Source organism: Hippoglossus stenolepis, chromosome 16, assembly GCF_022539355.2.
Source record: "Hippoglossus stenolepis isolate QCI-W04-F060 chromosome 16, HSTE1.2, whole genome shotgun sequence".
Taxonomy (NCBI): domain Eukaryota; kingdom Metazoa; phylum Chordata; class Actinopteri; order Pleuronectiformes; family Pleuronectidae; genus Hippoglossus; species Hippoglossus stenolepis.
Window position 1 is genome coordinate 14,232,474 of NC_061498.1, and position 12,826 is coordinate 14,245,299.

At 43.3% G+C, this 12,826-nt stretch overlaps 1 protein-coding gene across 2 annotated transcripts in view; it reads left to right on the forward strand.

Moving 5' to 3' along the window:
• The window catches only part of plcl5 (phospholipase C like 5), a 68,785-nt gene that overhangs the window by 34,464 nt on the left and 21,495 nt on the right, over positions 1-12,826 (forward strand). Inside the window, exons 1-2 of one of the 2 annotated variants that reach the window (XM_035180309.2) lie at positions 3,518-3,604; positions 7,672-10,158. In XM_035180309.2, the coding sequence (XP_035036200.2) occupies positions 3,539-3,604; positions 7,672-10,158 (2,553 nt within the window). In that variant the 5' untranslated portion in view covers positions 3,518-3,538. Of the gene's footprint in view, positions 1-3,517; positions 3,605-7,671; positions 10,159-12,826 lie in introns of those variants that run through there. The other variant, XM_035180308.2, reaches the window with a different exon arrangement.

The following is a 12,826-nucleotide window of genomic DNA, read 5'->3' on the forward strand; positions in this document are numbered from 1 at the left end:
TTTTTGTGCCTTCAGTATAAAGTGATCAAGGAACAGCTAATCTGCTTGTTATGAGGTTTTTTCTTCCAAAACGCTCAAGCTTTTTCTCCATCACTCAGAGACCGAAACACCACGGTGCAGTGGTTCAGATTGCAGCTTTGATGCTTTAAGAGATAAAGATTTTTCATTTGACAGCAGTAGCAAGGGATGCCATTTTGTGAAGGGTCTTATGCAATGTGTCTGAGCAGCTGCGTGCCTTTTTAGATGTCCGGGTGCCCCGAGTGAGAACTGAACCCTGTCGTCTCAGGGGGCGCTGGAGTCTTTAGAGAGCTGGAATCACAGACCATATAAAAAGATGGATGATATAACAGATCCCAAAGGTGAAGCCAAATCATCTTCTGGATCATCTTAAAGGAATAGGTCACAAACCTTGCCTCCTCCATATTAGTGGATCTGACTTGGGCTAAACAAAACAAAATTCAAAGATTATCATTTTTCAGTGGAACCACAATACCATGGCTCCATACCATTTTTGGCAAAATTTCTTTACAGTGAGAGGAAGTGAATATTCATTGTCCATCTTTGTATACATTCTATGGTTGGATAAGTCAGAAGAGGAGATGTAAGGTAGAAATCCTGTAGATGAAAGAACCTTCAAACATCCTCAGTTAACCCCGGGAAAACAATCGTCAGGAGATTTTAAGGAATCCGAGGACAGACAACCCCTTCTTGCCTCCCCCTCTGGATACAAGGATTATTTGGCTCTAATTTACCACCAGCTTCTACAGAATTACCAACATGACCTGACAGGAACACAATCACCCAGAGTGATTGGAGGCTGAGATTAACAGTTGACTCCTTGCTCGATGGAAGAGCATGGCCACCGGCTGATAAGAGAGCAAGCTCACTTGAAGTGGATGTGACTTGACCGTGCAAAAGAATCTCTCCGTCACCAAGCATGCACGCGAGCACACATGAGCCCAACCTGCAGAAACTCACCTGAACAGAGCTCTCGAAATAGGATGTGCGAGAAATAATTGGCCCCATTGGTGACATGAGGTTATGGAAAGCATGAGGAGAGCAGCCGGGGACAATGAGGTTAGCGTGATAGAGAGGCCACAGGAGAGCCTGCCATTTGTGCCTGACAAGTGTGTGTGCATTTGTGCATGCAAATGTGTATTGACCTCAGGTAGATTAGTGATTTGATTTATGACCAAATTCCTAGATACTGAACGTATTGATCGTATTCCATGATTGATTTTCTAAATAAATGTACTTTAAACATAAATGCTTTGTGACTGAAGTATCTAAACTGGAGGGTAGCACTCTGTGTTTTTTTTTTCTGTGGTTCCATAGCTCGATAGCATTGACCTCCCTTCTCTGTGGGCCAGTAATTAGTGAGAGTGTTTGGTGCTCTTTGGTTTTTGCAGAGTTCTCTCAGGGATTTCCACTTATAATATGAGCGCAGAAAGCGAGTTAACACCCGAGCCGGGGCTTTATGTTTGAGGCCCGGTGATTGTTGTGCACAATGCACCACCTGGATGAAAATGTAAATGCGCTCGTTCGCCGGACACACACTCAATTCACGCATCTCACATTCCCTCTCAGACCTTCGATTTTCTCGCCTATTCACACATTATGTTCGTGTTCTGCAAAACCCGCACTAAGATGGTGCGATGAGTTGCACGATATGCGGCTGAGACGAGTGCTGTGGGAATTTAAGCAGTCGCCCACATGAGAGATTACTGTGACAAACGATGACAGGCCCAGCTTCTCTCCCCCTCTGACTCTCTTTCCCTTGTCTGCCTCACTTTATTCTCTACATCCCTCCCTCGGCTCCCCTATTTCCAAAATCTGCATTCACTTTGAAGATGCTTTATTGGCTTGACAGATAACAATGCCATGTTGCCAAGGCGAAATGAAACTGGCATCGCATTTATCTCTCCATCCCTCTTTCCCATATGTAAATTTAGTTCCTCAATTCAATTTAATTTGCTTTATTGGCATTAAGGTTGCACAGCATTGCCAAATCCTCTAAACAAATTAGGGCAACATTAAGCTCATTAAATATAACCTCTTTTTCAAGTTCTATCAATCGTGCCTTCTATCTTTCTTTATGAGACTGTAAAACCTTAGCATAGATCCACTTTACCCCTTTCTCTCCCTTTCTTTTTCTCCAGATGTATCCCTCCGTGCAGTTTTGGGTAGGAGAGTCTGTTAGAGACCGAATGACGTCTGCCCTGAGCTGTGTGTGGCAGGATTCAGATGTCAGTTTGTGTAACCATCTTGGATGCGGGAAGGACGAGGCAGTGTCGTGCCTCTGGGCAGTGGTGGGCAGCCTAGACTTTTGGAGGGGAGGCGGGTGGGGGGTGGGTTGTTCTGATGGTGACCTCACACATACCTCATCCTCATGTAGACCGGAGCTCACTGAGCTATGACGTCCTTCAAGGCAAAAGCCAGAGTTCTCAGATTAGTCACGTCGGGGGCTTCTGCGGAGAATGGTGTTCAGTGCATCTTCACTTGACCTTCACTTGAATCTTGCCCTACCTTGTTTGAGAAGATTAAGGAAAGCAAAGCACACTGATGTGTAATAAAACTGTCATTTCTTTAGAGGGATGGAAATCTAAATTGCAGAAATGATCTAACATTGGCAAAGTAAATTATTGCTCCATTTTGTATCCAAGTAGACCACATTTACAGTACAGCCTTCATCATAATGTTATTCCTTCTGCCAAGAAAGAAAGAAAGAGTTTCACTGCTGTTAGCAAGATTACGCCAAATTTACAGAACCGATTTTATTGAAACCTGGTGGAAGGGTGAGGTATGGGCCAAGCAAGAACCCATTCACTTTAAGAGAGGATTTAATAAAGGGGGCAGATCCAGGGAATTTAGGAGGGAGTGATCTTTATTTATTACTGTACGGTAACAAATATTTAATCTATATCAGGGAATGGATATTGTCTTTAATGTCAGTAGTTTGCAGAAAAGCTCTGTGTACATGAGTTTCCTTCTAGTTAGTGAGACAGAGTAACACCTCACCATCAAAACAAAGTAAACACGGCTCTGTTACTGTGTGGTTTGATTTCTCTGTGTTTTTCATGTCAACATGTGCATTGATGTGGCTTAGCTGTCTGCCAGGATGTTCTGTGTGTTTGTTGACATTGATCCTATGATCCTCCAGGACACATACAGGCAAACAACAACACACACACACACACACTATGACTCATATTTTGGAAAGTTGGTCATCAAGAGGGCCTCGGTTTGTTCTGCTCTGTTCTGTTCTGTCTTCGCTCCCCATTACCCATGGTCCCCGGTTGCCTTATTCACCGTTTCACATTGCACACACACACACAAATGAAACAGTAGCTCTGTGGGCGAGAGCAACTGAGCCGTGCCTGAACTACTTTCTGCAGACCTGTTTTAGAGTTGAGATATGATAGGAGCAAGGAGTAGCTAGTGGCAGGCGGCCAGCAGCACAGCCGTGACATGGAGGTGGGTGGGTTGGAGATTTTGGTGGAATGGGGAGGAAGTGGGTCAGGGTAGTGAGAGAGGCAGTATGTCGAGGGTCCCACAGGAAGACCTCCAGGGGAGAGAGAGTCATCCTCCATGTGTTCAAAATCAGGTTGAGTAGCTCTGCACTCTGGTCATACTAACATTTGACAGTCCTGTGAGACACACACACACACTCTTTTTAGCCCTGAAATGTTGTGCTGCAGTATAACGTTGTGTTTGTCAGTGTGTGTTACAAAAAGGCAACTTGTCACGCCACCACATTAGCAGCCAGAGCAAGACTTTTTCTTGTGTTTCCTGACATAACAAGAGATCAGGCTGCTGAGTAAGCCCCTGGGGTTTTTGGTCGGGGTTACACATACATACTCACACACACACACACTAATGAGATGATAGACATTATTCTTTCTAAGACTGCTGTATTCCAGGACACACTTGGGTAGTACAGGAAAAGCCAAGAGGACACACTTCCTATTTACATTGCTTTAAGAGGTGACCATCCATTGTCTATCCCACTTATCTTTATACCGCAGGGAGCTGGAGCCAATCCCAGCTGACATTTGGGCAACAGGCGGGTCACACCCTGGACAGATCACCAGTGAATCGCAGCGCAAACATATAGAGACAAACAATGATTCACGCTCACATTCACTCCTACAGTCGTTTTAGAGTCTCCAATTAACCTTACCCCAGTTTCCATGTATTTGGACTGTGAGGAAGCCGGAGTAAACCCAGAGTAAACCCACACAGACACTGGGAGAACATGCAAACTCCACACAGAAAACCACTGCACCACTGTGCTGCCTAGATTTAACCATCTGATTGGAAATATAATTATCCTAGAACTATACAAAATTGGAAGTCTATAAAAAGAAGCCATGCCCTTACCATTTTAAAGCATTATTGTTTTTGCATACTCCAGTCAGTGGTGCACTGCAGTGCAACAGGCAACCTGAGAGCTCATGTTGCATTAATTGCCTCCCCAGAGTTGAGTTCTTCACGTCTTGCGTTGAGTTCGTCCCGTTGCCCAGCCTCTGGTGTGACAACAGTGATGGGAGGTAGAGTGTGTTTGACATACCTCTGCCCTTTAGAGGATGTTGGGGGCCTCGTTTCACAGCCTGCCTTGCCCCAGCAGTTTCACCTTTCCATCAGGGAGTGTTTGACCCAGCCTGGGGCAGCCACTTGTACGACAGGAAAGAGGATGGGGGTAGGTGTGGAGGATCACCAAAATACCCTCACATCATCGCGGCAACAGCAGCAACAGGCAGCCGAGCCAGAAGCGCACACACACACACACACACACACACACACACACACACACACACACACACACACACACACACACACACACACACACACACAGGAATACTGACATCTCTACCAGGAAAGACCCCAGGGGCTGTAAAAAAGTGGTGAGCGTGTGACCCAACCATGCTCAATCAAGGGAAAAGTGACGGCTGCATGTAGGAAAATATAGACTCTATATTTTTTTAAATAAGCCAGAAAGATGTGTAACAGAAAAGATTTAACTGAAATAATCATCATGACTAATTCATTTTTTAACCTCTAGGTCACCGGTGTTATGATTTTAAATTTAAATTTCAATAGTGTGTGAAATGAGCCCTATCAAACCCACAGTTTGCCTGCTTGGTTATGATGAAGAGGCTGAGGATAGCAGCATTTTGTCTTGCCTGGTGGTCCAATTAATTGTAACAGCATGCTAATGGGACATGAGATTACCCCTCACACACTTTGACCCTCTGTGGCTTCTACTTCCCTAAAGAAGGCCTGGAATCAACACACAGACCTGAACAGACCCCCATTCTTACCACTGCAGTGTCTGCAGAGTCAGCTGAGCTTTCTACACATATCCCCAATATCCCAGTCAGTGTTCATGTCCATCTGGCTGATTTTGCAAATCAGAGGATAGATCAAATGTGTTTTTGTTCTGTTTTTAAAAAAATAGACCTCTTTGTTACCTCGGTTTCTAGGTTACCTCTATTCTCACACATAGGGAGCAACCCAGGTAGTCCCAGCACCATTGGACACAAAACAGCATCTGTTGCAAGATCAGTAAAGGCACTAGCTGAAAATTTCAGAAGGTATTTTCAACCATATTTATCTCTGAAGAATTATGTGGATTACGTGATGTGGAAAATATCATGATGAGTACTTATGTGTGAGGTAAAGAGATAGAGGTCGTAAAACAAGGGCAAAAAGCAGAGAGTGATGATCATGTCTTTTCTTCAGCTTTGCATGAAGTGGCGCTCATTAATTGTGATGAGGTGCCAGGCGTCATCTGCCTCTGACCGTCAGGTGGAAGACAGATGGCTCTGAGGTGTTTCACTGTGGCTAGTGTTGAACCACGCACTGGGGAGATCCATCAAACCTGTACAGGCAGTCACTGTCTACGGGGGAAGACATACTCTCTCCTTCATAGCCTTGGAGGCCCTTTGCTCTTTGTATCTTTCTTTTTCTTTGAAACTGAAAAAAGACCAAGAGGTGTGGAACAAGAAAGAGTATAGAGATTACTCTGCTTTACTTACATTTATTTTGTATTATAATCTAACATCACCACTGTCATGTCACCATTGTAATAGTTGTTCACAAAGAGAATATGTGATCCCTCTGAGTTTCAACAATGGCAGTCTACAGTCATTTGTGGAAAGGTTTAGATTTGATTTTAATGTAGTGTTCTCTGTGGTATGCATTCAACAAGCCCATTTTCAAAGCCTATAACCAGGGCATCTGCATTTATGCTATCCAGCTAACCACAGACTTGTGTGGAAATAGGACAGCACTGTCTTTCTGCTTTCTGCCAGCACGGCTCACAGACCTAAAAGCTGCAGAAGTTCAGCCATGTCATGGCATGTGGTGTTTTGAGCATCTATTTTAATACTTTCACCAGTTTGGCTCTCGTCTGGGTCGTTGTAGAGCGACGGTCTCCTCTGAGTTTCAACAAACACTTCAATGACCTCGGAATTGGCTGGCCACCAATGCATGTTTCCCACATGGGTCTCCCACATGGTGAATATTTATCCAGAAAATCTCATTTGCAATTATGAGGTAACATGAAACCGGTTTTAAAGTTCCTAAAACTGTTTTAGAGAGATCACATCGATGTGAGTTCAGCCAAACCGAGACAGAATCTCTAGTTTTGTACACCAAAATTTCCGGCAGAAGTCCAGTTTTAAAATGAAACAGGCCTCGTGCAGTATACTATGATTTGTCCCAAGGGAATACCCCAGAAGGTCTCTGCCTTTAAATGAAGTTATGCAAGTTTAACTATAAGCAGAATAATTAGACAAGGAGAAGCAATTTTTAAATGAGCATAAAATTATTCCTGAGGCCATCGGCCTGTGATGAATATATTATGGGAAAAATCGGATCATCTTTACAATTTCAATAGTCAAATATCACAGAAGACACCATATGGTGCCCACTCACCACTGTAATAACACTGCTAATGGTAATAATATAGCACCTTTCAAAACAGTATTGCAATGCTTAACAAAGGCAAAATGAAATAAAAACAAAGCCACACCACCATTAAACCATCCAGCAAATATAGGACAAAAGCAGGAAAATAAACAAATAAAACATAGTGCAAGATGAAACATAAACATTTATAAAAGGCCTTTTTTAAAAAGGAATTCATTTTTTAAATGTTACTGATTCTGTGAGTCTCACAGCCTCAGACTGGGAGCTCCAGAGCTCAGGGCCCCTGAGTGCCAAAGCCTGGTCACCTTTAATCTTTTGCACTTGAGAACATCCAGAAGGCCTCTTCCTGAAGACACAAGGATGCACACTAGCTCATAAGAGAGCAGCAGTTCAGCGATACAGTCTGTCAGTATTGATTTAAGACAGCTAAAACAGGAGTGATATGATGTATGATAAGCCAAGCAGTTGCATTTTGTAAAAACACCACTAGCTGTTTGCTCTAGCTATATATTTGTATTTATTGCAATAGTCTTTTAGCAGCATAATAGCTTGTATTTGTATGTAGGGTTTTTCTATAACAATTGAATGTATCTGTCTTTGTGTAAAGCTGCTCTCTAATCTATCTCCCTCCCCTTCTATACACAATTGTTTTAGCTGCTATTTCTTGAATTCAGATAAAATCTTAGTCTAATCAAGAACTATTTCTCTTCTCCATCACCCCCATTCTTTTGTTTCCAGGATGGTTCCAAACAGAGGCAGGTGAGGAAGAAGACGGTGTCCTTTAGTTCAATGCCAAATGACCGCAAGATCAACAGCACAGCTGCTTGCATGGCCTTCATGATGGAGGGTTGTGAGATGAAGAAGGTGCGCTCCAACTCACGCATGTACAACCGATACTTCCTGCTGGACCCAGACATGCACTGGCTCCGCTGGGAGCCATCCAAGAAGGATTCAGAGAAAGCCAAACTGGAGATCAAGAGCATTAAGGAGGTCCGTTTGGGGAAGAAAACTCCTGTTTTGCGCAGCAATGGTCTCTCAGATCAGTTCCCTGATGAATGCGCCTTCTCAATCATCTATGGGGATAACTATGAGTCGTTAGATTTGGTAGCCAGTACGGCAGACGTTGTCAGCACCTGGGTTATGGGCCTGAGGTATCTGGTGTCTTATGGCCGACACACTGTGAACATGGTGGAGCCCAGCCAACCGAGTCTGAGAACCTCATGGATTGGCTCAGTATTTGAGCTAGCAGATATGGAAAAGGAAGGACACATAGACATGTTTAGGGCCACCCAGATAATCAAAGGACTCAACCCTGGAATGAAAGAGTCTAGGATAGAGCTGAAGTTCAAGGAACTCCAGAAAGCTAAAGACCAATACGGAGAGGCAATAAACATGGACACCTTTGTGGAGGCCTACTGTGAGCTCTGCACACGGCCAGAGATTTTCTTCTTACTGGTGCAGTTCTCAAGTAACAAGGAGTATCTGGACAGTAAAGATCTGATGCTATTTGTTGAGGTGGAGCAGGGTGTAGAAGCTGTAACGGAGGACATGTGCAGGGATATTGTTCATAAATTTGAGCCATCCGCTGAAGGCAGGGAAAGGAGCTACCTCTCCATTGATGGCTTTACACACTACCTCCTCTCCTCCGAATGCCACATCTTTGACCCCCAGCACAAACGTGTGTGCCAGGATATGACCCAACCTCTGTCCCATTACTACATCAACTCCTCGCATAATGCCTCCCTTTTGGAAGACCATTTCTGGGGTTCATCAGACATCAGCAGCTACATCCGAGCTCTGAGGATGGGCTGTCGCAGCATTGAGGTCATTGTATGGGATGGCCCAGATAATGAACCCGTGGTGTATGTAGGTAGTTCGGTTGCCTCACAGCTTGCTTTCTCTAAAGTCCTGGACATTATAAACCAATACGCTTTTGAGACCTCTGAGTATGCCCTAATTCTCTGCCTGGTTGCCCACTGCTGCATCCCCCAGCAGAAGGTCATGGCACAGCATGTGAAGAAGATTCTTGGTGATAAGCTGTATGTTGAACCCCCCAACAAGGAGGAAAACTACCTACCCTCCCCTGAGAAACTCAAAGGTAAAATTCTACTCAAGGGTAAGAGGCTACCGGCCAGCAGCACTGATGCTGAAGGGGATGTGACAGATGAGGAGGAGGGTCTGGAAATGTCTCGAAGACTTGGGTCTGATGAGAGGAACCATATAAATGGCTTGGGCTTCAAGAGACTCAGACTGTGCAGGGAGCTGTCTGATCTTGTATCTCTCTGCAAGTCTGTCCAGTTCAGGGACTTTGAGTTCTCTAAGAGGGACCAAAAATACTGGGAGATTTGTTCCTTCAATGAGGTAGATGCAAACAGGTTTGCCAATGAGTTCCCAGAGGAATTTGTCTGTTATAACAAGCGCTTTCTCTCCAGGGTGTATCCCACACCTATGAGAATTGATGCCAGCAACATGAACCCCCAGGATTTCTGGAAGTGTGGCTGCCAGATTGTGGCCATGAACTACCAAACCCCAGGCTTAATGATGGACCTCAACCTTGGTTGGTTTCGGCAAAATGGCAACTGTGGGTATGTTTTGCGACCAGCGATCATGAGAGAGGAGGTGTCCTACTTCAGTGCCAATGCCCGAGACTCCCTTCCTGGGGTGTCTGCCCAGCTTCTTCACATTAAGGTCATCAGTGGGCAGAATCTGCCCAAGCCTCGCGGCTCTGCTGCAAAGGGTGATGTGGTGGAACCCTACATATATGTGGAGATCCATGGCATCCCAGCTGACTGTGCTGAGCAAAGAACCAAGACTGTGTCCCAGAATGGCGATAATCCTATTTTTGATGAGAGCTTTGAATTCCAGATCAATTTACCAGAACTTGCAGTACTGCGCTTTGTGGTGCTTGATGACGACTACATTGGAGACGAGTTCATTGGCCAGTACACCATCCCATTTGAGTGCCTACAGCCAGGCTACAGACATGTCCCTCTACAGTCTCTTACGGGAGAGTTCCTACCTAACACCACCCTGTTTGTCCATGTAGCCATCACCAACAGGAGAGGTGGAGGAAAGGCACATAAGAGGGGTCTGTCTGTCAGGAAAGGTAGAAAGGCGCGGGAGTACACCACCACCAAGACCACAGGGATCAAAGTAGTAGATGAGCTCTTCAGGGCATCCACCCAGCCCCTCAGGGAGGCCACAGACCTCAGAGAGAATGTGCAGGTAAGGAACTACAGACTTACAGTATTTATGAGAGATTGACTCAAAATCATTGATGATATTTTTTCTGTTACACTGGGTTATATGGAATAGGATTTTTCATTTAACCTTTTTCCTTTTGATTGCCTTAAACTGCTTTTTGATGATGGGGTTTATCTTGGCATAACTGGCCTGCTCTATTCAGCTGTCGTCGATACCCATTTCCTAAATTTGTGTATTTTGTTGGATGTTTGTATGTGAAAAAGTTGTTTCTTTAAGAGTTCCAAACTGATGTAACTGTTTCTGATTGGACTAATTTCACTTGCTCTTGTGGATAGGGGCTTGTCTCTAATTGTGCTCTATTAATGTTGCAGAAGAGAGCTGTAATAAAGTGACATTGCTGTACAATTATAAGGTTTATGAATAGTGTAATCATTAATGAGGGACAATTACTGCCCCGGGGAGATGACTGGGTTGCTAGGTACTTAGTGCTCTACTCCTCTACATGAACAAATGAAGATAAGTAACCATGGAGAATTTTTGGCACATTAAAAGAATCAGAAGTCTTTCAGTGCAGTTTATTATTTAGTTTGTGATGACTGAAGGGTGTGATGCAAAGCTTTTCTCATTTTCTCGCCCTTCAAATTAGGGTTAGGGAGCGTTTTTCATTCGCCGTTGTGTTTCTTGGTTGTCAGAGTGGCAGGCTTGGTCTTGCTCTGATAGTTTTCTAAATAAAATAAATCTTGCTGTGTTCATTTTGAACTGTTGACAACAATGCTCTGTCTACTCGGAAAAATGTGTCAACATAATCGCGTTACATGTAAAAGAGATCAAAAGTAAGTAGTATGTAAATCTGCTTTGATCTAACAGTCAAACCCCCAAACAAGCTTTTTTTCTTACTTATTTAAGAATATACTTTAAACAGTCCTCATATAACATTTCAAAATACATAATTGCTACTGTGCAAGTATTAAAAAAATGAGGCAGTAATGTAAAAGAATGAAGGAAGAGATCATTATTTATTTTACCTAAAGACTGTTATAAATACAATAGTAGAATATAAAAAAGTAACTTGTCACAGTTGAGTAGACAAATTTACATGAGCATCACATGAAGTGATTTCTCATTAATGTAACAAAAACCTTTTATGTATTTATAGTTTGCTTATAAACACATGTCTCACTTAAATATGTGTGCTAATGAGTAGTTGACAAACCCCTGATATCTCACCAGTCCCCTGCTGTCTTGTGAATGATTGACTGACACAGGCGTAAAATCAAACAAATGTTAATGTCTCATGTAAGGAGACATCAAGAAGCCACATATAACTCTCCTTTTCATTAATGTAAGTCATAAATACCAAGCTCTGTCCATCTGTCTTTATTGAGCGGTAACTTCAGTCTAATGGCACAGCAAACAAAAGACCAGACCAAACTCAATGAGATGTGATAAGAGCTTCTGCGGCTTTTTGTAAAGCATTTTTCAGTCGTAGAACTGGGCATGTTATGATCATTTTACTCCCCAATGCCCCAAGAAAGAGAGAAACATCTTAGTGTTCTTATGGGGAAAGTGATCCTATAAAATTCATTAGAGTAACATTTTCAAATTACAGCCTGATTAGACTCTAAGAAGAAGCCAATTTCAGGAAAACTGTTGGAAATAAAAGTGTGAATACGAGCAACTAATGAACAATCATTATGAAAGATAATGCTGTGGTACTTTCTGGCCGAGCCAAAATTCTTCTTGTTGGATTATGCCTAGTTTGTGACAAATGGACACCATAGCAGTTTGATATCAGATCCCAATCTTTGCTCGGATGTGATAAGCACAGAAACATTTAATGAAACATGGCTCACTGTGAAGACAGCCCTGTAAATCTGACACAGACTAATCAAATACATCTTAAACGTCTGTAAAACGCTTATTTAAAATGGAAATAATCAGACATGTCATGTGTCACAGGCTTTGAATCGTCTCATAATAAATGGCTTTAGAATTCAATGCATAGGCCTTGATGAAAAATGTCATTGGGTGGACAGATGATTAAATGTGAATCAGTGTTTTCAACCTGATCAAACAGCGTTGAATCCAAACCACACCACCCTCGTGTTTGAAATGGAAATGTTTCTTTTTGAAATGAAGAGATCAAAGTTGAAGGAATAAATGAAAGACGTGAAGTTAAGAGGAAGGCTATGAAAGGGATAAATAAAGGTGGAATAAGGCCTTTGCCTTTTAAATGTAAAAAGTGTTGTGAAAGCTTTGTGGAGGCTATTTGTGTGGAGCCTGGTGTCGTGGATCCAGAGGGCAGCAACACGGCCTGGGGCCAACCTCCCACAAGGTAGCAACCAGACCGGAAACCTCTGAATCTCTTGACTTGAAGCTAAGACTCTGCATTAACAAGAGATAGACATATCTTTCATACCCAGCCATCCATTCATCCATCCATCCATCCTTTATCTTAACAGCTTAAACTTTGAGGGTTCGGGTGGGAAGGAGCCAATGCGAGCTGATAGTGGGCAAGAGGCAGGGCAGGACAGGTCGCCAGCATATTCCAGGGTTGACTATATTTATACTGACTAGCAACCATTCACACCTACAGGCAATAGAGTCTCCAGGGACAAATGTTGCCATATTGTGCATTTGGAGCCAGATTCTGCGCATCGAGGGGTTTGAACAGTGATGTCCTATCAAT